This window comes from Eleutherodactylus coqui, chromosome 12, assembly GCF_035609145.1.
Source record: "Eleutherodactylus coqui strain aEleCoq1 chromosome 12, aEleCoq1.hap1, whole genome shotgun sequence".
NCBI lineage: Eukaryota > Metazoa > Chordata > Amphibia > Anura > Eleutherodactylidae > Eleutherodactylus > Eleutherodactylus coqui.
In genome coordinates, this window is record NC_089848.1 from 30,801,303 (window position 1) to 30,828,802 (window position 27,500).

Here is a 27,500-nt window from a genome sequence, read left to right on the forward strand (position 1 = left end):
TTGTCTACCCTCTGTATGTATGCATGAACCAGGGAATGATCATAGGAGAGAATTATTGTGATTGTTTTATATTTTGTGCATTTAGTATTCTTTTAAAGTGAAATTCCAGGGAAAATCCAGTTTTCTCTTCATCTGTGGCCCGTCTTTCCTTTAGGCCTCTTTTACACGGACTACAAAGTAGTGAGATTTTGCAGCAATGCGACATCACAACAAAACGCATGTATGTGAAGCCCGTGGTTCCCGGTGGGTTCTTTCACATTAGAGATGTTTTGTAGCCTGAAAGAACCTATTGGAAACCATGAGCCTCACAGACATGCGTTTTGTTGTGATGCTGGTCAGAAACTCTATCTCTTCTCCACAGAGCGACTTTACTATAAACTAGTGAGGAGACTCAAATGGCCATGCACGCTCCTCTGGGTAATATGCAAATAAGGGAGAAGGAATGAATGTATTCCATCTCCCTTATTTGTTGTGATGTTGTATCACTACATAATCTGACTACTTTGTAGCTCGTGTGAAAGAGGCCTTAAGATTACCTGCACTTCCTCTTCAGATTGATCCTGCTCTTCCAGCTGTTTTTGGCTTTTTCCGCCTCCATATAGCCCAGATAGCACTTATATATCACTGTATGGGGGCCATCTTTAGCTACCGGTAGGAGTTGAAAACAGCCGACGGAGAGGGAAGTGCAGGTAATCTTTAATCTTCTCCACCCGGACCTTCTGGTGTTGAGAATTAGTTGGTCGCCCCTGACTGCTTCTTGATGACCCGCACTGTAAATGCTGTGGAAATTCTGCAGCATTTATGGCCCGTGTGAAGCCAACTGTACAGTCCGCCCGCACGTACGTAGTGGATATTTCACATATTTCCCAATGCCAGTTTGCACGTTGAAAATCCCAATCATATTATATATCGAGCAGCGGGAATGAGAGTTCAAGAAACTTATCAACATGCTGTGCAATAAAACTTCAAAGTAAATTGACCTGCGGTGCGGATTATAATTTTGCGGCATGTCAAATTCTTTTGCAATTTTTACCCAGTTTTCACCTTTTCAAATGAGGTTGTGAAATCGGCAACAAAATAAGCAGAAGATCTGTATATAAGGCCGTATTCACACATACTGGGAACGCTATGGAATGTCCGCTGATGGAATCGCTGCAGACATTCCGCAACATCGGAGGGGATTTACAGAAAATTCCTGAAAAGAATCTGCAGTGTTTAAATTCTAAGGGCGGCTCCAGACGAGCGCATGCGCACATATACTCGCCTCGGTCCAGAGTATTTGTGCAGGGAACAAAGGTGATTTGAATGAGGCTGATTTTAATATTTTGGCTCAAGTCCCACAGCTTGAATCAGTACTGAGGCTGCCAGGCTGAAGAGGGTTCCTGATTCCCACTCATTGTTGTCACCCTCACCGGATGGCAGTGAAGGAGGCAAAATGCCGATCCTGGCAGGAGCGCTGTACCCAGACTGACAGCTGCTCCACCCATCGGCTGCTTCCAGTGGACAGCGTAACACTGGCAAGAGAGGGAGGAGCACTGGCCTGTTTTTCTAGCTGGTGCGCCGGCCTCCTCCTCCCTCCAGCAGTGGCAGTATATATACCGGGCCGCTACTGTTCATTATATACAGTTACAGGTCTGCCCACTTCTAGTGGCGGTCCCTGTGTATAATGGAGCATGTCGGCCAGTCCAGCATGTGGGGTGGTCGGCTTACAGGGAAAATGTAAATCCGCCCCTGATTTATATTGCATTTTCTATGTCTGTGAGAAGCAGTGTACATAAATAAAAGTTCTGTCTTTTTCATATAATAGAATCAAGAAGTGACCTGCAAGAGAGAAAAATGCCCGGTGGTTTTGAAGGACTGCGCTCTGGTCGTAAAGCAGAGAGGAGCTTGCTGTGAACGCTGTAAAGGTACAGTTTTTCAATTTATTGAAAATCAAATAATTTTTGCATAGTGTCCGGCTTCACAAGAGCCCCATCTGCTACATGTATACATATTACTTCACAGCCGGCAACCATGTACAAGCGCAACCTGAATTCGGCTGCCTGTCCATGGGTGCTGCGGGTGCCCGGGAGCAGGAGCCTGCAGGCAGATCTCCGCAGTCAGCCTATCTGACAGATAGCCTGACCGCGGAGAATCGCAGCAATTCGCAGCATGCTGCGATTTGCCACCCGCGAGTGGAGAATCGCTATGATTCTCCGCTCGTAGATAGGGGGGGCGGCGCTTTCCATAGCAACACTATGGAAAACGTGCATTGCATTCCCCGCGGCTGGATTATCGCCGCAGGGCATGCAATGCAAAAATGTCCGTGGACAGGCAGCCTAAATGTAAAAAAGCTGTTGTCTTAATGGTCTTGAAAGAGTTTTTACAAAAACATTAATTTGGAATGTTCTAGAGATAAGGACCGGTGAAGACAAACCCGGCTGTGAGTTTGGGAATTTAGCATCTTTTCCTGATACTTGTGTAACAGCTTCATTGTTGCAACTTAAAGGGAATTTTTGCCATCTTTTTACTTCTCTGAGAGCAGCATAAGATGGTGACAGTCCGCTGATTACAGTGATATGTCTGCTGTAAGTATCTGGCAGTTGTTTGGGAGAAACCCCATATCACTGCACAGGTAGCCCCCAAAAACTATACTAAGGCCGCTTCCACACCGGCGTTTGGGTCGGTTCAGGGTTTCCGTTTCTCTGCTCTATGTTTGGAGGGAAGAAAATGAGATAAAACAGAAAAAACAGATGCAGTTTTTCTCCATTGATTTTAATGGGGTTTCAAAAAAAAAATGGAAAGAAAACAGAAATGTTTCCTATTGCTTCTATTTCATCCGGTTTCTGTTTTTTGTATAGAAATATAATGCTGCAAACTGCGCTATTTTCCCATCCAAAAGAAAAATGGAAACCTAACGGAATGGAAGCGAACTGAAGCATTTACTTTTACTTTCTGTTTTGTTTTTTGTTTTTAAATTCTATTGAAATTGATGAGGGAAAGAACTGATCCATTGTTTTCCATTTTATTTCAATCTCTCTCTCTTCCAAAAAAACAGAGCAGAGAGACGGAAACCTTGAGCTGACCCTAAAGCCCCATTTACACGCAAAGATGATCGCTCAAAATCTGTTCCAAAGATAGGGAGAATGACAGTTTGAGCGATCATTTTACAGAAGCTGCTAATGTCTATCAGCAGCTTATTACCTTCATTTGCATGTAAATGCGCCTCCAGAGCTGTATGCAGAGAACAGCAGGTGGTCTGTAATCTGCATACAGCCCCTTTGTTCTGCTGCAGGACTGTAGCTGAATACACTGTTATCAGCGCTCTCTTGGAGAATCATAGCCTGCGGTCCCCGCTATCAGCTGCCCAGCCAAACGATGGATTTTAAAGTCAACGTGAAATCATCGTTCGGACGAAAAGCTAAAGATGGCAACAATTATCGCTCAAAAGACATAATTTGAGTGAATTTTGAGCGATAGTGTTCCGTGTAAATGGGGCATTACGCAGTGAAAGCAGCCTAATTGAAATATTAAAATACCCATAAGACACAAATACAAGATATTAGTGAAACTGTAAACACATCTGTCCATATACATATACAGGACTTCCTGCAAGAGCTGACAGTCACAGAGGTGTTCATAGCTTGCAGTTAGGTGGACCCCACTATGTGTGTCATTGGTAATGACATGGAGTATCCAAGGAGTGAAGGCAATCAGAAAGCCTCATCTTCTTTCTTCCTTTTTACCCCTGAAGATCTCAGCAACAATCAGCATGGGAGAAGCATGCTGGGAATTTTATAACATTATTAATAGGCACTACAGATGTATATTAGGTGAAGGACACCATTGAGTGGGGGCATCCTTTTTGGGGCAACCACCCCACGATTAGGCAGGCATGGCTAGGAGACAGTGTTGGGGTAGTATATCTATTGCCCTCACTTGCCATATCGCTAAACAACCCAGGGACGTTGGAAGATGGTATCACCCGTGACTCTTATCTAGTGGGGTCCACCTAACTGTGAGGTATGAACACCTCTGTGACGCCTGCATACAGTGTGTGTATATGAACATGTTTTTGTATTTACTTGTATTTGTCACTTATGGGCATTTTCATATTTTAAGTTAATAAAGTATATATTTTTAGGGGGCTTTGGCCGCTCTCTCACCGACCGCTTATTACCACGATTAGCGCAGCATCCGAGCGCCATGCTAATCATGGTACAACGCTCCCATTGATTTCAATGGGGCTTCGCAGACCTGCTCTTGAGCGCTGTCTGCTCTATTTTCCTGCGTTTTCACGTTTTTAGCGCACCTCATCACCCATCACAGTGATGGGGTGTGTTAAAAAGCGCTGTCAAATGCTGTACCATGCATTTAAAAACGCCGCTCGAGATCGCGGTAAAATGCCGTAATATCAAGTGGTGTTTAACTGAACGCTTGTGTGAGATTGGCCTAAGGGCTCCGGCACACTTGCGATTTTCTTGCACGTTTTTTTCACGCGATATCGCTGTGTTTTTTTCACGCGATTGTCAATTGGACTTTCTAATGTTAAAGACGCATCGCAAGTTGGTGCTCTGCAATTTTTGCGCGATGCGTTTTTAACATTAGAAAGTCCCATTGACAATCGCGTGAAAAAAACGCAGCGATATCGCGTGAAAAAAACACGCAAGAAAAACGCAAGTGTGCCAAAGCCCTTCGTGTGTAGTGATACCGTGATTGATTCTAGGTTGGCGCTATTAATTATTCAAGATATGCAGTGATTACTTTGGGAGAAACTAGCATTTTGTTAGTAGCAGTAAGGCTGCCTGTCCACGGGCGTAGTGATATGCTGTGGCGGATCTCCGCCACCGGGGAGCAAGAATATCTGTGATTCTCCGCTCGTGTACAGGGGGGCTGCGCTTTCCATATCAACGCTATGGAAAACGTTCACTGCGTTCCCCACGGACGGATTATCACTGTGAGGAACGCAAAGAAAATTCGCCCATGGACAGGCAGCCCTAAGTAGTCCTCAATACTCACCCGCTGCAGCTAGCCACGCCCACCTCACTCTGCAGCCACTGATTGGCAACCTATCTCTCTATGCAGAGTAATAGGCAAGCAGCAGTCAATCAGTGGCTAGGGGTTGGGGTGGGATGGCTAGCTGCAACTCAGAAATATTTAGGACTACTTCCTGTAGTCCTCTTGTGTCTCTCAAACTACTGCACAAATACATATTGTATCAGCATGACTGTCTCTATCTTGTGCTGCTCTTGGAATGGGCTGTAAAAGGATGATGACAGATTCCCCTTAAAGTTGGATTTTCATCATTCGGAGGTGTTATACCCGGACTGACCGACTGCGATAAACAGTCATGATTGCCACAGTACAACATTGGTATTTGTGCTTTCCTGAACATGAAATTAACAACATGTTAATAATTAGTCTTGGGCAATAGAAACATTGTAATTCATATTGGCGATGTGGCTGGAAGGTGTGTTGGTGATACTACCGTGTTTCCCCGAAAATAAGACAGTGTCTTGTATTAATTTTTGTTCAAAAAGGTTTAACTTTTTTACATGTATAGCTGCCTGGACACTATTTAAATTGACTTTTTTCATTAACTGTTAGCAGGGCTTAATTTTGGAGTAGGGCTTATATTTCAAGCATCCTCAAAAAGCCTGAAAAATCATTTTGCATCCTCAAAAATTCTGGAGAATCATGATATGTCTTATTTTCAGGGTATGTCTTATTTTCAGGGAAACAGGGTAGGATGGTGATGGAGAGACATCAACTGATCGAAGACATCATATCTGTCATCCTTATATGTGGGTCATATCATAAAACAGCGAAGACATTGCCATCTATGTTATAAACTCTCTACTAGATGAGCGCTGTTCTCCGTCGATCCTCGGAAGCTCCCAATAGCTCCCCTTAGCTTGGCTTAGTTGTTGCATTAGCTTGAAATATTGCATTGTGTGTGGCCGGCTGGATCCTATGTGAGCGCTGAGTGATTGCTTGAGCGCCGTCCAAAGGAAGAAAATAAAGCAGATATGGGGAGAGTCAGTGGAAGAGATCAGCTGTGACGATACATGTCATGGAAACTCATGACGCTGGTGCATATTTCACTGGAGTTTATGCATACGTAAGCGTCATTAGTGCGATCTAACCTTCTAATCTTTCAGATAGGCTTCCAGGAACATCTGAAGATTCCATCACTGCGATGCAAAGAGTGCTGAATGCACCCAAATAGTTTATTGAAATTCATAAAGTATTACGCAATGCAAGTAATAGGTTGAAATATGCCGGGCTTAACACCCCGCTGTCTCCGCGAACTGTTAAGGCAGTGTAATGGTGTTAATTAAAGAGCTTACTGCATTTCAGCGTTTCGCTACGTTTATATTACATATTACTAGAATTCAAAAGTACCTGAAATCAGCACCTCCGAGAGTCCAAGAGACACATTGAGGCGGGATGGAATAATGCGAGTTCCTTTGGCACCAGCCTACGTTTTTTTGTGTTGGCTCGTTGCGATCGGTCTCTACGGATGAATTTATCAAAAGTTCTGTAAACTTTTTGCGGCAGATGTTTCTTCACACAGTTTACTTCTCATGTCAAGCATAATTGTTATATGTAAGAAATGAAGACGAAGGGAGGAGTATCCTAGTAGCAGATATCTATGGATGTGGCTGCAGCGAAGGGAGGGGTATCCTAGTAGCAGATATCTATGGATGTGGCTGCAGCGAAGGGAGGGGCATCCTAGTAGCAGATATCTATGGATGTGGCTGCAGCGAAGGGAGGGGCATCCTAGTAGCAGATATCTATGGATGTGGCTGCAGCGAAGGGAGGGGCATCCTAGTAGCAGATATCTATGGATATGGCTGCAGCGAACGGAGGGGTATCCTAGTAGCAGATATCTATGGATGTGGCTGCAGCGAAGGGAGGGGTAGCCTAGTAGCAGATATCTATGGATATGGCTGCAGCGAAGGGAGGGGTATCCTAGTAGCAGATATCTATGGATGTGGCTGCAGCGAAGGGAGGGGTAGCCTAGGAGCAGATATCTATGGATGTGGCTGCAGCGAAGGGAGGGGTATCCTAGTAGCAGATATCTATGGATGTGGCTGCAGCGAAGGGAGGGGTATCCCAGTAGCAGATATCTATGGATGTGGCTGCAGCGAAGGGAGGGGTAGCCTAGTAGCAGATATCTATGGATGTGGCTGCAGCGAAGGGAGGGGTATCCTAGTAGCAGATATCTATGGATGTGGCTGCAGCGAAGGGAGGGGTATCCTAGTAGCAGATATCTATGGATGTGACTGCAGCGAAGGGAGGGGCATTCTAGTAGCAGATATCTATGGATGTGGCTGCAGCGAAGGGAGGGGCATTCTAGTAGCAGATATCTATGGATGTGGCTGCAGCGAAGGGAGGGGCATCCGATAGCAGATATCTATGGATGTGGCTGCAGCGAAGGGAGGGGCATCCTAGTAGCAGATATCTATGGATGTGGCTGCAGCGAAGGGAGGGGTATCCTAGTAGCAGATATCTATGGATGTGGCAGCAGCGAAGGGAGGGGTAGCCTAGGAGCAGATATCTATGGATGTGGCTGCAGCGAAGGAAGGGGTATCTTAGTAGCAGATATCTATGGATGTGGCTGCAGCGAAGGGAGGGGTATCCTAGTAGCAGATATCTATGGATGTGGCTGCAGCGAAGGGAGGGGTATCTTAGTAGCAGATATCTATGGAAGTGGCTGCAGCGAAGAGAGGGGCATCCTAGTAGCAGATATCTATGGATGTGGCTGCAGCGAAGGGAGGGGTAGCCTAGGAGCAGATATCTATGGATGTGGCTGCAGCGAAGGGAGGGGTAGCCTAGGAGCAGATATCTATGGATGTGGCTGCAGCGAAGGGAGGGCATCCTAGTAGCAGATATCTATGGAAGTGGCTGCAGCGAAGGGAGGGGCATCCTAGTAGCAGATATCTATGGATGTGGCTGCAGCGAAGGGAGGGGCATCCTAGTAGCAGATATCTATGGATGTGGCTGCAGCGAAGAGAGGGGTAGCCTAGTAGCAGATATCTATGGATGTCGCTGCAGCGAAGGGAGGGGCATCCTAGTAGCAGATATCTATGGATGTGGCTGCAGCGAAGGGAGGGGTATCCTAGTAGCAGATATCTATGGATGTGGCTGCAGCGAAGGGAGGGGTATCCGATAGCAGATATCTATGGATGTGGCTGCAGCGAAGGGAGGGGTAGCCTAGGAGCAGATATCTATGGATGTGGCTGCAGCGAAGGGAGGGGTATCCTAGTAGCAGATATCTATGCATGTGGCAGCAGCGAAGGGAGGGGTATCCGATAGCAGAAATCTACGGATGTGGCTGCAGCGAAGGGAGGGGTAGCCTAGGAGCAGATATCTATGGATGTGGCTGCAGCGAAGGGAGGGGCATCCTAGTAGCAGATATCTATGGATGTGGCTGCAGCGAAGGGAGGGGTAGCCTAGGAGCAGATATCTATGGATGTGGCTGCAGCGAAGGGAGGGGTAGCCTAGGAGCAGATATCTATGGATGTGGCTGCAGCGAAGGGAGGGGTATCCTAGTAGCAGATATCTATGGATGTGGCTGCAGCGAAGGGAGGGGCATCCTAGTAGCAGATATCTATGGATGTGGCTGCAGCGAAGGGAGGGGTATCCCAGTAGCAGATATCTATGGATGTGGCTGCAGCGAAGGGAGGGGTATCCAATAGCAGATATCTATGGATGTGGCTGCAGCGAAGGGAGGGGTATCCCAGTAGCAGATATCTATGGATGTGGCTGCAGCGAAGGGAGGGGTAGCCTAGGAGCAGATATCTATGGATGTGGCTGCAGCGAAGGGAGGGGTATCCTAGTATCAGATATCTATGGATGTGGCTGCAGCGAAGGGAGGGGTATCCTAGTATCAGATATCTATGGATGTGGCTGCAGCGAAGGGAGGGGTATCCGATAGCAGATATCCATGGATGTGGCTGCAGCGCTGTATACATTCAGCTTGTGGCTTCGGCTGCTATGTGCTTGGAAGATGACTCATTCCTACAATGTACATCCTACTGAATGCGGTTCCTGATCAGCTGTACATTTTAACCCCTTGTTCTGTGTTATCAAATAAATAACCCCATGATTACAATACAGTCTGTGGACGATGGTGGAAAGGAAAGTTTTGGTATGCATGATTGACTTTTGGAAAAACTCATCAATATAAGAATATGTTCCCCATATGTCCTGCCACGTATTTTGCAGCAGATCCGCACACGGGTTTAGCCCTTGTGAGTTCTGTGAAGTCCACTATATTGTACTGATAGGGTTTCATTGGTCTCTACCTCCAAAGTCTTTGGAGCAGAAACCCCTAGGTCAGGTTGCAGGGCATTAACACTAAGAGGGGGCAGCTTGGCACCATTGCCAGAATTTGAGTTGAAGTTTTGAGTTTTCGATAACTGCATATAAGGATAATATATATCAAGTGATCAGACACTATCCTTATGTACTGGGGCGTAGCTAAAGGCTCACGGGCCCAAGTGCAAAAGTTTATCTTGGGGGCCCCCCAACTACTCTTAACCCCTTAACGCAGAGGCATAACTTGAAGCTCCTGGGCCCCAATGCATAACCTGTAACAGGCCCCCCAACTATACTGCTTTATTCATAGTACTGGGTTCCCTATATGGAGAAGAGAGGTCTTATGGGCCCCCTAAGGCTCCTGGGCCCGGGTGCAACCGCATCCCCTGCATCCTCTATAGTTACGCCAGTGCTTATGTATGAAGCTAGAAGTATATAAATACAAATACACCACCCACACTAATATTTTTTCTGTGGCAAGTCTCTCACATTAAATGAAATTAGTGGTAATTAATGCAATTAAAAGTATATATTTATATGTTTAGGTACTTCTAGTTTTGTAAGATTAGTTGTAAAACAACACTGTGCCATTCCATTATTTCCATTATTTCCGTCCATGGCTGACATTACTTGAACTCTATGTTTGCTATTTCTAGGCATTTGAATTCCGACTGGGAATGGCATGACTTATATATAGGCTGTGGTTTGTGAAATAAGGAGGGGAGTCGTGAAGCCTAGTGATCTCCGCTGAAGTCTTACGTCTCAGATGTTTTACATTGCGCCGGTTTAATGGATAATATTTTCCATTAGTTTCCCGCCGTGTTCCTGACCTCGCCGGGTAGTAAATAAGAACCTCTGCTGAGGTTGCATTTTTATAAATCTATTTACAAACCTCTGTCTTCTATCAAAAGTCTAAAAACGCAGACCCCATCCCTGAGATGTCTGTTGTGCCAGTGCTGTATAGTCAGCGACCGTCTTGGGTTTTATTTACATTTTTGTAGCAGTTTTCCTACATCTGAAAGCCGGTTTCATATCTGCATTGGAACGTTCAGTCGGAGATTCTGTTGCAGATGCAGTGTTCTTTCTTCCATCCAAAAGCTGGGCAGCTGGACCAGACAGCGGTCGGACCCCGTTATAGTCAATGGGGTCCTTCGGTGCTGTTCGGTTGCGTCCAGAGGCAGAGCCGCTCAGCCGCGGGGATTACTCTTTTATGTTCCCCAAACAAAGCAGAAAAGCGAAATCCTCAACGCTGATGTGAAACCGCCCATAGATATACGAGGTTCTATGAAGCTGTAAATTGGATCTTTTTGAGGCAGGTTTTTCCTGTACCGAAATATAAAGTTGTCCCCTATGTACAGGATAGAGGGTAACTTACTGATTGGTAGGGGTCTCACCACTGAGACCCCCACTGATCTCAAGAACTGCGGTCCCGTGTCCCCTATCCTCCTCACTATGGGGTTACTGAACTTCAGTGGTGAGGAGGAGGAGACAGAATAGAGTGCTGGCCAGCGGTCTATTCACTATCAATGGGACTGCCGAGTCCCCAAGTGGTGCACCTATGTGGGTATTTCCCTTACTCCCACTGAAATGAATGGAGCACTGACCGGGCATGTTCAGCCAGCGCTCCATTCAGAGTGACGTCACTGTGGGAGGTGAAGCACCGCCCACAGCGACAGGAGAGCGGGATCTAATCTCTGAGCAGCAATCTTATTACTTTGTTATACGGGGCTCACTTTTTTCGGGACGTCCTGTAGTTTCTATTGGTACCAGTTTGGAGTACACACGACTTTTTGATCGCTGTTTATGGGGTGAACGCGGTGTTCCTTTGATAGATCGGACTTTTACAGACGCAGCGATACCAAATATGTATTTTTTAAAATTTAGATTCTTTTATTATAAATATACCAAAATGTTTTTTTAAACTCTTATTACCTTTTATTTTTTCTAATAATTAATAAAAACGTTTTAAACTGACTTTTACCATTATTTTTAGTCCCGGTCAGATTCTGCATGTGGGACACCCGCAGCCGATTCTGGTGACCCTGCATACAACAATTAACAGTATTGCGCATGACCGCGAAGGCACCCAGGCAGGCATGGAAGTAAAGTTTTTTTTTGTTTGCTTGTATTTCCCGTGCCATCGCTTATCAATGACGCGGGTACCTGCAGCCCATACACAATGTTAATAGTAATTCATACAAGCGATTGTCTAGGAAGACTCCAACCTACATGCCTTTCAATGCTCATATTTTACCGTTGATCTGCCAGGGATGGACGGCAATCGCAGAATCTGCAATTCAATCTGCAATGGTCATGTGAGACCGGCCGTACGGCCCTTTTACACACAATGGTTGTCGCTCACAATTTGCTCAAAAGCCGTCTTTTGAGCGATAATCGCTGTGTGTGTGTGCCCATCGTGCACTTACCGTGCACCTTTCGTCCATTACTGACTTCAGGTCCGTATGAAATCCGTTGTCCCTGATAACAGGGACCACACGCTGAGTTCTCTGCAGGCAGCGCTGAACACTTTCCTTCAGCTGCTGTCCCACTGGTGAACAATAGCGATGTATTTAGAGAACAGACCACCTGCTGTTCTCTAAATACACGCAAATGAAGCTAGTTATCTGCTAATTGGCTGATTAGCCCTGTAGTACCTAATGCAAAATGATCGCTCAAAACTGTCAGTTTCTGACAAATTGTGAGCGATCATCTGTGTGTGTAAATTGGGGCTTTACAGTTTTCATTGCAGTAGTGAACAGAATAGGACTACAGGAGAAGAGAATGCTAAGAGAAGAAATTCTGGAATTTGCATTGCATGTGCAAAAGCACTAATTGTTTTTCTAATTCCAGCGTTTTAGATTATGAGTCCCATTGGGGACGGGGTGATGTGAGTCATGACAGTCTCTGTACAAGCGCTGCGGTGTTATGTAGAGAATGGAAAATACACCGCTCTAAAAGTTAAGAGAACATTTAAATCACACATCACATAACTTTCACCCCGACATCCCAGACACATCTGTCACATGCCGTCCTGCTCTTATCTGTGAAGAGAATGGGGCACCAATAGCAGATCTCCAATTCTGAAGTTCTCTGGCAAATGCCAATTTGCTGCATGATGCTCACTACCAGACATCAGACCCTCATGTCTTTCTAATGGACAGTATGGTCAGAAACATGGAGACGACCAGTTCCCTGGAGGTCATACTGTAGGGCTCTGGCAATGTTCCTCCAGTTCCTGCTTGCACAAAGGAGTGGATACCTTCAATGATGTTGGCTTGATGTCCTTCTACAGCCTTGTCTAGCCTTCCATGTATACCTGCAGGTACTCTTGTGATATGTCACTTATAATCTATTACTGATAGTAGATACATTGTAATATATTGCTGGTCTTCAGGGATTAATCTGCTTTTCATTTTTAACAATTTTTCTCAATTTGGTTTTATAAGGTTGTAGCCTTCATGGTAACCTTTACAACAGCTCCATGAAGTGGCAGGACCCGGAGCATTCCTGCATGAGTCGTCAATGTCAGGTAAGAATTGAATCTTTGAGATTTACTTTTATCTTATTTGCAGTTTGCATAAAATACATTCTGGCAGTCTGCTTGATCTGTAAGTGTGTAGACATTTCTATAGATACTGTAGTTTAGGGCCGGCCTTTGGATGAACAAATGTACAAGATATATTTAGTGGCCCTCAATTGTGTCGCTCAGGGAATGCAGCCCGATTAGATGTCGCTGATTTTCTGTGAACATGGACATGTGGTCCATCGAGCATGGCCATATCCTTAACAGCACACTGGGTTAATGTCCTGCTGATGGGGCATGAAGCCGAAAGTGGTGGTCCATGTTTAATGGTATGCCCAAGAGTTGCAGGACATTCATCCATGTCTGTCCTCTACTCACCTCCCACCTCATCCATTCCCTTTTTCTCTTCCTCCAACTCTTCGTACCACCTTTCACCACCCTCCAGATTGGCACAGATATCCATTTGTGACAAAGCCCGGCCTCCATACAGCACTGCATGTGGTAAATAGCAACATGCTTTCCTAAAACTTATATGTCCAGGAGAGTACAGCCACAATGTCAAAAAAGCTGTGGCCGGCTGCAGGCCCCGGCTGATACATGGCTGACCCCGCACAATCTAAAGCCAGGCAAGGTTGTGTGTGACAATGGGGCCAACCTGCTGGCAGCCCTTTGTCTCAGAAAGAGTATGTCAGCTCCCGTGTGGATAAACTGAGATCTGGCACTGGCCCCTTTGACTTCTGTGTTTTTAAGCTGGATGAGTGGTCAAAGTTTGCACAACTTACTTTAGAGGTTTCCTCCTCCTCCCGAAACAAAAAGTTTCTAAAGCATAAAAAACATCTGCAGCTCTACAGCTTTTCCTTGGAGGAGGCCCGTGCTTGGCCGTTCCGTTCACCGGGTAGAATTTGTCCTTAGCAACCTTTAGAACATTGCTTTTACAACAAACACCACACTTACTGTGTCTCTTGGCCCATTTTTTGGTAACTTAACTGCTTTTTCTGGGAGGAGACGTAGAAGGCCCGTGCTTGAGTGTTTTGTTCACCTGCAGAAATTGTCCTTGTAAAATTTATGACATTCCTTTTAAAGCAAGCAGCCCAACTGCTGTCTTACATAGCATCATTCTTGGAAGCTCTACAGCTGTTCCTTGACACAGGCCAGTGCTTGAGTGTTCTATTCACCTGGTAGAATTAGTCCTTTGCAAAATTTATGACATTGCTTTAACCCCTTGAGTGGCGGGTTTCCTACCACCCTGTCGTGCCCACCAGGGCAGGTTTTTTAAAATGGTCTAATCATTGAATTTCAACTAATTTTGCAGTTGCGTCTCAAGAGCCATAACTTTTTCATTTTTCCATTGACATGGCCATGTGAGGGCTTGTTTTTTGCGGGACAAGTTGTGATTTTTTTAAACAGGGGGGAGGAAAAAAAGAAATGGGGGAAAAAAAGAAAAAAAGGGGCCATGTCATTAAGGGGTTAAATAATGTATTAACTTCCTTCTCTGGGTCATTACGATGCATGGATACCACATGTGTGATTGTATTTTTGATTTTTTACCAAGTAAAAGGAGACAAGTGTTTTTATTATTTTTTACTTTTTATTTTAATTTTTTTTAATTTTAATTTTTTTTTTGTCCCTTTAGGGGACTTCCACAGGGACCCATCAGGACCCCTGATCACATTCCGGGGGTCCGATGGTGACAGCCCTTTACTTGCTGCAGTGACAGCCCTTTACATGCTGCAGTCACATAGGCTGCCGCATGTAAAGGGTTAACACTGCAGAGATCGGAGGTTTTCTCTGATCTCTGCTGTAAGAGCTGGTACCTAGCTGTCCTCTCACAGCCAAGCACCAAGCTCTCCCTGCCACAGAGACCATCGGCTTGCTTCTGACAAGCCGATGGTGTCTATGGCAACCTGTAAACAAAGCAGGAGACTTAGAAGCAGGAGATTGCCGGCATATCAGCAATATCTTCTGCTGGTTTTTCAAAGCCCTTGCTTTGTTCTCTGTGGGTCTGTGCAGGCAGAGTACACTGTCACAGCTTGTGGCATTATGCTCTGCAGCTCCCATAGTGATACATAGCCCGGAAATCTTCCGGGCTATGTCGCTATGAGCAGTGGAGCTCGTCCCGGAAAATTTCCGTGCGTGCCACTCAAGGGATTAAGACAATTTCTGATCTAGGATATCCTATGTGGGCCTTCTTGTATTTTTATTGACATTCCTGTGCTACGGCTGACCCCAAGCACCACTGGACACTATTTTTTAAGCATTTTGGGAGGAGCACAGTGTTCCCCAGATGTCTGGCTGTATTCCCATGCCATTTGGGGGATTCTGGCTACATTAGGGACCTTCCGGATGGCAAATTAGTGAACCTGATTTTTACTCCCATTGACTTTAATCAGTGTTGGAATCGACCATCTCGATTTACGATGATTTTTTGTAAAAATGGCCTGATCCCGACACAAAACGCTTATTCCACTAATCGCTCATCACTAGTCTTTATTTTTTCTTGTCAAAATAGTAGCTGTAAAACTACAAACAAAAGAATACATGCAAAGTCAATTAGCTAAAAATCACCCCCTCCTGGTCCCCGGGGACTTTGCGTTGCTCCCATCCTGTGCATTTCTTAAGCAGTCAGTTTGACAAAGTTACTATACAATCTTAGTGGTTATTGAGATGTCTTAAAGAAATGTATGTTTGCAATTTGGGGGCCCATGTTGCTTCATTTATTTATGAAGGGGGAGGGTTGAGGTGAACGGAGGCCGGTGAGAAGGTTTTGGTTATTTTATTTCTAATTACAGCAGCACAATATTCAGCCGCACTACGGCAATCTGATACAATACTGTTCTTCTGTTTACAGGAAGGAGTTATCACAGAATCTCAAGTGCAATGTCTAGTTCACTGTAAGAACCCAGTAAAGCTGCCAGGATTATGCTGCCCTACGTGCCCAGGTAGTGCTTATGCTCCAATACTGAAATGTGTGATGAAGATGGAAACGCATAAACCATCAAAACAGAACACAAACCCGGTTAAGTAATATTTCAAGGGAATGTATCATTTATATTTTTCACTAATTAACCCCTTAGTGACCACCCTATAGTGTTTTTACGTCATGCCGTTGCAGGACGTGTATGGAGGGAGGTCGCGCTGCGCTCTCCCTCCATACATTGCGGGTGTCAGCTGTTTCTTACATCTGACACCCATGGGCAACATCTCCGGCGAGCTGCATGGTCGCATGTTAACCCTTGAAATGCCGCTGTCAATTCTGACGGCGGCATTTAAATTCCCTGACTGATGTTCGGGGGTCTCATCCAGCCCGCCGCAATGAGATTGCAGGTAGCCGTGCAAGTGTCATGGCACCTGGAGGCCTTCTGAAAGGCCCTAGGGCTGTCTTGGCAGGATGTCAATCAAGCCATCCCCGTGGGGGACTGCCTGTCAGATAGCAGTATGATGTAATGCTATGGCATTACATCATACTGTAGGAGCGATCAAAGCATCGCCAGTTGTGGTTCCCCCTGGGGACTAAAAGAAAAAGTAAAAATAAGATTAATTAAGTTTTACTAATTGTTTTTAAAAAAAAGTAATAAAAGTTAAAACTTTTGCCATATTTCTAATAAAATTATCTAAATAATAAAGCAAAAATACATATCTGGTATCGCTGCATCTGTAAAAGTCCAATCTATCAAAGTAGTGTATTATTTAGCCCGCACAGTGAGGGCTCAGTCAGACGGGCATTTTTTTTGCGCGATTTGCGCATACGTCCGGCGATTCTTTAAAACCATTGCTTTGCAATGGTATCGGACACATGAGCGCTTTTTATGCGCTCGTCCGATAAATTATAGAACAGAAATCGCAGATCGCACCTATCTGCGATCTGCGATTCCTGTTCTCTCCTCTATATGCGCTCAATGGGGCCGGCGGCAGCAGCGCCGACCCCATTGAGAACATATAGAAGACAAATCATTCTTCTCTGCCACAGAAGAACGATGTTTGCCCATTGAATTCAATGGAGCCGGCAATACAGCCGGCTCCATTGAAAGCAATGGGCTGCCAGCGAGCGCGGGATGAATTTTCAGGAAGGGCTTAAAAATATAAGCCCTTCCCTGCAATTCATCCAGAAATGTGTAAAAATAAAAAAAATATATATACTCACCTGGTCCCGGCAGACGGAGTTCAACTGCGGCCGGCCGGCAGTTCTCCTGAACTGCTCTGAGTAGTATTCAGCAGCCGGGGATTTAAAATCCCCGCTTGCTGAATGAGCTGCCTCTGATTGGTCACAGCCTCACCAATCAGAGGCAGCTCTCACTTACCCATTCATGAATTCATGAATGACAGCAGAGAGCTGCCCATGATTGGTCCCTGTGCTGAGCCAATCAGAGGCAGCACTCACCCATTCATGAATTCATGAATGGGTAAGTGAGAGCTGCCTCTGATTGGTGAGGCTGTGACCAATCAGAGGCAGCTCATTCAGCAGGCGGGGATTTTAAATCCCCGGCTGCTGAATACTACTCAGAGCAGTTCAGGAGAACTGCTGCGGCTGAACTCCTCTGCCGGGACCAGGTGCGTATATGTATTTTTTTTATTTTTACACATTTCTGGATGAATTGCAGGGAAGGGCTTATATATTTAAGCCCTTCCCGAAAATTCATCGTGAGATCGCCCGCAGCGCATTGCTTTCAATGGAGTCGGCTGTATTGCCGGCTCCATTGAATTCAATGCGCTGGACAGCGCTGCACTGCTCCGGCCCTATTCTATTGAAACGCGGCTAGGAGCAGTTTTTTCGGGCGATTTTTTTGGCCCCGGTCACGCAATTTGCGGATGCGCATCCGTCATGCGATCCGCAAATCGCGGGAAAAAACGCCCGTGTGACGAAGGCCTGAAAGTGGTCCGAAAAAAAAATTAAAAATGACAAAAATGTGCTTTTTGGTCACCCCGTCTCCCAGAAAAAATGCAATAAAAAGCGATCAAAAGTCATATGAATTCTAAAATGGTACCAATAGAAGCTACAGGACATCCTGCAGAAAATGAGCCCTCACACAACTACATCGACGGAAAAATAAAAAAGTTATTGCACTCAAAAGATGGCGGCAGAAAATAAGTATAAAAAATTAAATATCTTTGAAAAAAAAACTACAAGTAGTACAGAAAAAAAACCAACATAAGTTTGGTATCGTAGTAATCGTACCGACCCATAGAATAAAGTTATATGATGTTTGTTGCAGTTTGTGCGCTGTAAAAACAAGACGCACCGAAAGATGGCGGAATTTCATTTTTTGTTCCATTTTTCACCACTTAGAATTTTTTTTACATTTTCTCAGTACATTTTTTCAGTACATTAAATAGCACCATTGAAAAATACAACTCGTCTCGCAAAAAACAAGCCTCATACAGCGACGTTGATGGATAAATAAAGGAGTTACGATTTTTTTAAAAAGGTGAGAAAAAAACAAAAAAAACAAACAAAAAAAAGCTCGGTCACTAAGGGGTTAAAACCAGACAGTGAAAAATATTCTACTCTGAGTTAGATGTCTTCTATTCTATTGTCTGTATATGACTTTGGGGGCGGCCATCTTACCCGAGCTGCAGAAATAGGCTTAATGGCCATTCATACAATAGTCAGGAGCTGACCCATAGGCGTGTTCTGTGGACGGTGGAGAGGGCTTCAATTCTGTGGAAGCAGCTAATTAACAGTATAATTGCCTACAACATGTGTATTGAAGGGTTTCCCTATCAAATGTAACAAAGTATGGATTATTGTGTGTGCCTCACCCCTAACTCTCTTCTACACCTACTCCATGGGTAGATCCAGGATCACAATTTAGAAGAGCTTTGTGTCCTAATTTAAAGGGGTTGTCCCGCGCCGAAACGGGTTTTTTTTTTTTTCAACCCCCCCCCCGTTCGGCGCGAGACAACCCCGATGCAGGGACCTAAAGGAAGCTTACCGGAGCGCTTACCTTAATCCCCGCGCTCCGGTGACTTCAATACTTACCAGTGAAGATGGCCGCCGGAATCCTCTTGCTCCGTGGACCGCAGCTCTTCTGTGCGGTCCATTGCCGATTCCAGCCTCCTGATTGGCTGGAATCGGCACGTGACGGGGCGGAGCTACACGGAGCTACACGGAGCCCCATAGAAGACTGCAGAAGACCCGGACTGCGCAAGCGCGGCTAATTTGGCCATCGGAGGGCGAAAATTAGTCGGCTCCATGGAAACGAGGACGCTAACAACGGAGCAGGTAAGTAAAAAACTTTTTATAACTTCTGTATGGCTCATAATTAATGCACAATGTATATTACAAAGTGCATTATTATGGCCATACAGAAGTCTATAGACCCACTTGCTGCCGCGGGACAACCCCTTTAATGTTTTTAACTTTGATATCAAGATTAGAGATGAGCGAACGCGTTCGTCCGAGCTTGATATTCGTGCGAATATTAGGGTGTTCGGGATGTTCGTTATTCGTAACGAACACCATGCGGTGTTCTGGTTAATTTAACTTTCTTCCCTGAGACGTTAGCGCTTTTTTTTGGCCAATATAAAGACAGGGAAGGCATTACAACTTCCCCCTGCAACGTTTAAGCCCTATACCACCCCCCTGCTGTGAGTGGCTGGGGAGATAAGGTGTCCGCCTGATATAAAAGTCTGCCCCTCCCGCGGTTCGCTATGGATGCATTCTATATGCGCTCAATGGGGCCGGCGGCAGCAGCGCTGACCCCATTGAGAACATATAGAAGAGAAATCCTTCTTCTCTGGCACAGCTGTAACAGCTGTAGCAGAGAAGAACGATGTTTGCCCATTGAATTCAATGGAGCCAGCAATACAGCATGTTCCACTGAATGCAATGGGCTGCCGGCGATCGCAGGATGAATGGTCGGAAAGGGGTTAAATATATAACCCCTTTCCTGCAATTCATCCAGAAATGTGTTACACTAAAAATATATACCGGCGTATAAGGCGACCGGGCGTATAAGACGACCCCCCAACTGTCACCTTATACGCCGGTAATACAGTGGAGCAAAGAATAAAAAGCATTACTCACTTTTTCAGATGATCTGCGGCGCTCCTGCAGGCTGTCGCTCCTTCCTGGTTCCCGGCAGACTATTCCTTTCTCCACGAAAGGCTTTAAATCCCTGCCTCCAGAAACACATGTGCCTTCAGCCAATCACAGCCAATGACAATGATGTCATTGAATGGCTGTGATTGGCTGTGTTTCTGGAGGCGGGGATTTCAAGCCAATCACAGCCATTCAATGACATCATTGTCATTGGCTGTGATTGGCTGTGTTTCTGGAGGCGGGGATTTCAAGCCTTTCGTGCAGAAAGGAATACTCTGCCGTGGATTAGGAGGGAGCGACAGCCTGCAGGAGCGCCGCAGATCATCTGAAAAAGTGAGTAATGCTTTTTATTCTTTGCTCCACTGTATTACCGGCGTATAAGGTGACAGTTGGGGGGTCGTCTTATACGCCCGGTCGCCTTATACGCCGGTATATATTTTTAGTGTAACACATTTCTGGATGAATTGCAGGGAAGGGCTTATATATTTAACCCCTTTCCGACCATTCATCCTGCGATCGCCGGCAGCCCATTGCATTCAGTGGAACATGCTGTATTGCTGGCTCCATTGAATTCAATGGGCAAACATCGTTCTTCTCTGCTACAGCTGTTACAGCTGTGCCAGAGGAGGACGATCTTTATGCTGACAGTGGGGGGGGGGGGGGCACTCTTGCCGCTATTGTGGCTTAATAGTGGGACCTGTGAACTTGAGATGCAGCCCACCATTTAGCCCCTCGCCTGCCCTATCCGTCACTGTGTCATTCCCATCACTTTCCTGAATTGCCCAGATTTTCACACATGAAAACCTTAGCGAGCATCGGCGAAATACAAAAATGTTCTGGTCGCCCATTGACTTCAATGGGGTTCGTTGTTCGAAACGAACCCTCGAGCATCACGGGAAGTTCGTTCCGAATAACAAACACCCGAACATTTTGGTGTTCGCTCATCTCTAATCAAGATCCAAATAATAATTTAAAAAAATCCTAAGCCTCATAACAGTCTAAGACTTCCATTTTTATAAAGAGATCTTCTCTGCAGTAATCTCAATATCATCACAGGCAGTAGTGCATTGAAAAGTATAGATAACACAGGGTCCATCCATCACAGAGCATGCCCAGAAGAATCTGCCATAGAAGTCAGTGAGTCCTCTCTGGTCCATTGTGTGAATGGCCCGTGAGTTCAGCTGTTTATCACCGGGCTCAGGGGTCTCGATTCCATATGTGAGTTTAGCTGTAAAGCACATTTTCAAATGTTGTTAAGTGCCACTCAGGTAAGGTCCGAAAAAAAGCACAGGAGAGAGCATCGCTGGACCGCTGACAGCGGGGCCAGCAGGGTGGTGGGGTGGCTGGAGGAGAGCTCCCCATCCCTCTCCATACACTGTACACAGCGGCTGCTCAGTATTGAACGGCGGCTATTTACACCGAACGATCGTGTCAATCAGATTTTAAGTTGCTTAAAGTGAACAATTGGACAATTCTCATCCAGTCGTTCAGTTTCTGCATGCTTTCAAATCGGACGATTATCGTTCTAAACACTGCGGGAGCGCGGAGGTTTTAATGACCAGAACAATAATTGTCTTGTGTAAAAAGGTCTTTACAGTGAAATGTAACACCTATATATAGATAACATAGGTGTCGTGGCTTGTCACTCACAATGGCCTAGTGGCATGGTGGCTACAACACAGGGTCTGACCCATCACTATCCAGGGTGAGGATTAATGCATGTTATGCAGAGATTGCTAGCTGCTCCACCTATCAGCAGGTGTGGAGAGCCTTACATTCCTACTACGCCCTCTTCCCCTTGCTGCTGATTTCAGTTCACTAGAGGAGAGGTTGGAGCTGGTGAGATCCTCTAGCCTGGGTGATAGCTCCCATTACAGATAAGTATTGCTTTATCCTTTCTGTTGTTTTTGGTTACCTTTGCTGTTTGCGTTGCGGTGTCAGTCCATCTCTCCTGGGGTTTCTATAGCGATAGTCAGAGCCCAGAGGAAGACAGCGGGGCTGTCTCAATCAGGACAATAGCTCTGCTTGCAGGCCGGGTCACCTCACTTCCCTGTTTGGTAGGAACAGGTTCTTTCCATCTGCCTGGAGTGGTGCTCACTGTCCCGCATTGCGTGGTATTTTATACTTGCGTTCAGTGTGAACATCACCCTGCGTCCGTGCTGTGGCGAGATGCGTCCGGCAGACATGACAATAGCATCCGCAATAGTCACAGCTCACCTCCTCTTCCTTCCTGCACAGGTCACAGAGCATGCCTAGAACACTCTCCCATAAAAGTCAATAAAACATAGTGACATGGAAAAAGTCACAAAAAAATAAGTTTAACATAAAAACTTGATTTAAACTATTTCATTCTCCTGACACAATCTCTTTTAGATTCCATGTTGCAAAACCTCATAGAAAGCTTAACAGCTTTAAAGGGGTTCTGACACGAAGCAGATTTTTATGCTTTAGCAGCCATTGTTCCCTGGTCTGCCTAATGGACACAGAGAACCCACGATCAATGGCTGCTAAAGCATAAAAATCTTACACTTACCTTTGTTTCTGATGTTGTTCTGCAGCGGGGTAATCTCCCAGCAGGCTCCTCTTCTTCCTGCGACGAGCTGCCCCCCTCCGGGAATTCGCGCATGCGCAGTGGAGAGGTGCCCTATGACAGCAGTCAGGACGAGCCGCGTCTCCACTGTGCATGCACAGAACTCCAACTTCAGCCAGGACGGACGGGCCGGCTACAGCAAGCACTGCTTGTGACGTGCTTGCTGTGGGCGGCCCGTCCGTTCACCTCGGGAAGTGGCTGACGGACAGAGCAGAGCAGGAAGCGGTCATTTCGACCGCTCCTGCTCTGCTTCTAGAAGCCACCGAAGAAGATGCCCGACGGAGGGGACATGTCTGGCGATCGGACCTGGCCAGGCAAGGTGAGTAAAAATTTTTTTTTTCCTGTCAGAACCCCTTTAAATCTACTTTGTATTTCTTCATTCGTGTACAAACAGTGGTTTAGCTTAGGACTTCTGAGCACCTCCAAGGATTATTCTCAGGGACATCATCAAGAGTTTTGAACTTAACTTTAGTCCTGAACGAAGAAGGAAAATCATGTGACTCATCATTGGGAAAATGTTTACCAACTTTTTAATGCACATTTTTGTTCAAAAGTTGAGTTTTTCTTTTAAGTATTATCTTAGTTGAACTCAATGAATGAATAGATGAACTTGTCTACAGACACCAATGGGTTGTAAATAGAGTTGAGCGAACATACTCTTCCATACTTGATGCTCGTTCGAGTATTAGCGTACTCGATGGTGCTCGTTACTCGAATGAGCATCATGCCGTGTTCGACCCCGCCCCCGTTTTTGAGAGAGAGAGAGAACGAACCTAGGAAAAAAAAAAAAGCTCGGCACCCGGCGTCCCACATACAAAAATGCTCGAGTCTCCCATTGTAGCCAATGGGGTTCGTTACTTGAGCAGAGCTCTCGAATTTTACTAGAAGCTCGACTCGAATAACGCAGACCCGAGTATTTGGGCGCTCGCTCAGCTCTAGTTGTAATGTAGATTCGGCCAGAATCTCAGTTCTGGTTACAGTTATTCTTGGTTTGTTGCAAATTACCATCCTCTTTCTGCATCCTTACAACGACCGAGGCTACATAGACATTTACAATGTACCATCATATAATTTTCATGTACAGATCCCAATTGCTTTTGTCCTCTAGATCATTTTAATTGTATGATGTTCCTAAGGAAGAGGAAATAACATGTAACAATGATCAAAAGATATCTTGTGTCCTGTGGAGCCTTTCACTTTCCTAACCACTTCCTCTGTCTGTTTCAGGTTGTGTATATGAAGGCAGACACTATAAAGAAGAAGATGAATTTCAGCCAGAGGGGAACAAATGCCTTAAGTGCTCCTGCATTGTAAGTTGCGGTCATGAAGCAAGATCACATATTCCTAATACATAGCAGAGGGAATGGTCGTTACACCCACAATCACAGCTTGAACAATCGCCGTACTCTATATAGCTGTATTAAACTTAATATTACAGCTGTTTCTAGAAAGTTCTCTTACTAATTTATTGTACCACTGAATACTTCTCACACAGATCAGTACTGGCAGAGGTACCGCAGACTGCAAAAGTTTTAGGCAGGTGTGGAAAAAGGCTGTAAAGTTAGAATGCTTTCAAAAATAGAAGTGTTAATAGTTTTGTGGTCATTAACAAAATGCAAAGGGAATGAACGAAAGAGAAACATACCAGAAATGTAAATCAAATCAATATTTGGTGTGACCACCCTTTGTACGTAAAACTGCATCAATTCTTCTAGATAAACTTGCACACAGTTTTCGAAGGAACATCCTAGAGAACCAGGAACAGATCTTCTGTGGATATCAGTTAGCTTGGGTCTCCTCATGTAATGTCAGACAGACTGGGTGATGTGAGATCAGGGCTCTATGGGGCCAAATCATCACTTCTAGGACCTTTTCTTTTTTACAGTAGTTTATAATGACATTGGCTGGTTATTTGGGGTCATCCTATTGCAGAATACATTTGGAGCCAATCAGGTGCTTTGAAAAGAAGCACCTGATTGGTGCTTACTCTTACTTTACAGCATTTTACCACAAATGTATTCAAGAGGTCTCTCAATGAAAGAATAGAGCAAATCAGATGGTTCTAATGCAATCATGGGATAACTTCTCTGGACAGTTACCTGATACCCTGTTATATTCTGAGCAGTTAATGAGCCCATCACCCCTTTTATACATTGATGCTCTGCCTTTAATTAATGAATGTAATGCCATGTTCATACAAAGGAATTTGCACTTTATCTGGCAGGCCGGCATTTATGCAACTTTGCTTTCTATGTCTTTAAGTCCTGGAGGTATATAACTAGGACAACTTTCACACTGTGTTTTTGTGACCCATTGACATATCTGATGAGAAGGAGGTGCATAGGTCAAATGGATTCATAGGCCCCAATTCACTGGACAAAGGTCCTTTTGGTCTCGGTTTTTCGGTATCCATCTGGGGTACCATTTTTCTCTGAATGGAATAGAGCGGCAGATTGTACTGTTCCATCCAGATGCATCCTATAAAAAGCGCATTCATTAAGTGAATACCATAATAGTCTATTCTTCCTGGATGTCACTGTATGGCAACCATTCAATGGATACATCATGAGCTTTTCAATACATTTTCATGAGGTAACTGTTAAAATATTACCTTTATAGCCTATGACTTAAGAATGCATTACATGGATATGTTAAGTGGATGCATTTTTTATTAGCAGGCCATTTTATTTTATGGGTGTTGCACCTTTTTATGCTTTCACTGAGTAATAAAGCCCATTATGCTTCCATACCGTAATAATGCCCTGCATGCCCCCATTCATTAGCAATACCTTTTGTGTCTCCATTCAGTAACTTATGCTCCCCATTCAGTAATAATGCCCCTTATATGCACAAAAAATGGCTAATTCACTCCTGGTGTCAGATGCCATTGTTAGACATCCATCAAAGCCACTGATAAAAACATACATTACCGGTAAAATATTTTAGCACACCTTCGATTTCCAGTTATTTTTTACATTAACACAGTTCAAGTCCAGCAAATAATGTGAAATGGTTCAAAAGTAAATTAAAAACACAAATGGTATAAAATATGAAGCTGAAATATAACAATAGTCTGAAGATATGGTTTTATCCAAAGGGCTTTCTTCAGGCAACATGTCAAGGAAAGCTTCTGTGCAGCACAGATAATAAATTATGGTTTGAAATTAGATGCAAATTATTCCTACAGGTGTCTCAACTTTTGTAGATTACTTTCAAACCCTCTGATGCTATATAATCAGTGTTGAAATATATACTGCATTACAGCACCCTCTAGGGCAGGATTTGGACAATTTTGTTCATCTGGATAGAGCACATTGTTATTATAATGGCAAGAAAAAGGCAATTAATCAAAGAAGACAATTGTAACCCTTAGAAGTGTAGGTCTGGCCTTGCCAAGAAGGCCAAGATGGCAGTCAGTACAGTTTCCTGTACCATCAAAAGGCACCTAGAAACTTTAGCAAACTCTGACAGGAAGAGGGCTGGCCAATCACAGACCACTACAAAATCAGATGCCAAGTTTTTGGGCATCAACAGTCTGTGTAATGGGCTCCTCACAGCGCAAAAACTTTCAAGCACAGCTTAATACAGCAAAAAATAAACAAGTTTACATTTCAACTGTGAGGAGAAGACTTCTATCTGCAAATTTTACAGGTAGAGTATCAGTAAGGGCTCGGTCACACGAGAAAAGATTTACGCATATTTCTGAGCGGAAAATAAAACGCACCGCGTGCGGGACAAAATCCGCATGACAACGTCCATTGCCACCCATATGTTCTTTCTTTGGTAGGTGCGGATTTTCGTCCACACCTGCCGTGCGTTTTCTTTCCCGTGTAGAAGTATGCGCGGATCTACACTCGTGTGACCGAGCCCTTAGAAAGCAGGAAACTGCTAAGAATGCAAAATAATAAAAAGACTTGCCTGAGCCAAACAGAACCTCCAGTGGACTACTGAGGAGTGAAAGAAGGTCTTATGGACTGCTGAAACAGAGTTAGACATGCATGGTACATTACACAGAGTTTCTGTATGCTATCAAGTTGGTGAAAGGATGGTTCCTGAGTGTGTGCCACCAAACATGGAGAAGCAAGCATGATGGCCTGGGGGTCTTTTGCTGAATCAATAGTTGACAACTTGCAGAAGGTGACTGGCACACGGGACAAAAAGGGCTATCACAACATTTTGATATGCCATGTAGTACCCTCTGGTGTATGCCTAGTTGGTCAGGGGTTCATATTATAGCAGGGCAATGATCCAAAAGATTATGTCAGAACTACTTAAAGGAGATGTCCCGAGGCAGCAAGTGGGTCTATACACTTCTGTATGGCCATAATAATGCACTTTGTAATATACATTGTGCATTAATTATGAGCCATACAGAAGTTATAAAAAGTTTTTTACTTACCTGCTCCGTTGCTAGCGTCCTCGTCTCCATGGTGCCGACTAATTTTTGGCCTCCGATGGCCAAATTAGCCGCGCTTGCGCAGTCCGGGTCTTCAGCAGTCTTCTATGGAGCCGCTCGTGCCAGAGAGCGGCTCCGTGTAGCTCCGCCCCGTCACGTGCCGATTCCAGCCAATCAGGAGGCTGGAATCGGCAGTGGACCGCACAGAAGAGCTGCGGTCCACGAAGACAGAGGATCCCGGCGGCCATCTTCAGCAGGTGAGTATGAAGACGCCGGACCGCCGGGATTCAGGTAAGCGCTGTGCGGGTGGTTTTTTTAACCCCTGCATCGGGGTTGTCTCGCGCCGAACGGGGGGGGGGTTGAAAAAAAAAAAAACCCGTTTCGGCGCGGGACATCTCCTTTAAGAAGACATGAAGAAGCTGGTAGACTTCAAAGAATAGAATGGCCTGCACGGTCTCCAGACTTAGACCTTGTTGAGCTTGTTTGTGATGAAATGGACAGAAGGTTGAAACAAAGCAAACTACAATTGCAGCACATTTGTGGGAACTTCTGCAACAATGTTAGGGAAAGCTTTTTGAACAATATCTGAATGCAATTGTAGAAAAAATGCCTCAATGGTGTAAAGCTGGTATATTAGCTAGAGGGG

The 27,500-nt window shown here is 45.0% G+C and overlaps 1 protein-coding gene across 1 annotated transcript in view; it reads left to right on the forward strand.

The window, feature by feature from the left end:
* The window catches only part of BMPER (BMP binding endothelial regulator), a 250,907-nt gene that overhangs the window by 56,164 nt on the left and 167,243 nt on the right, over positions 1–27,500 (forward strand). The window contains exons 3-6 of the mRNA XM_066584670.1: positions 1,808–1,907; positions 12,753–12,835; positions 15,678–15,768; positions 23,686–23,768. Of these exons, the coding sequence (XP_066440767.1) occupies positions 1,808–1,907; positions 12,753–12,835; positions 15,678–15,768; positions 23,686–23,768 (357 nt within the window). The remainder of the gene's footprint in view (positions 1–1,807; positions 1,908–12,752; positions 12,836–15,677; positions 15,769–23,685; positions 23,769–27,500) is intronic.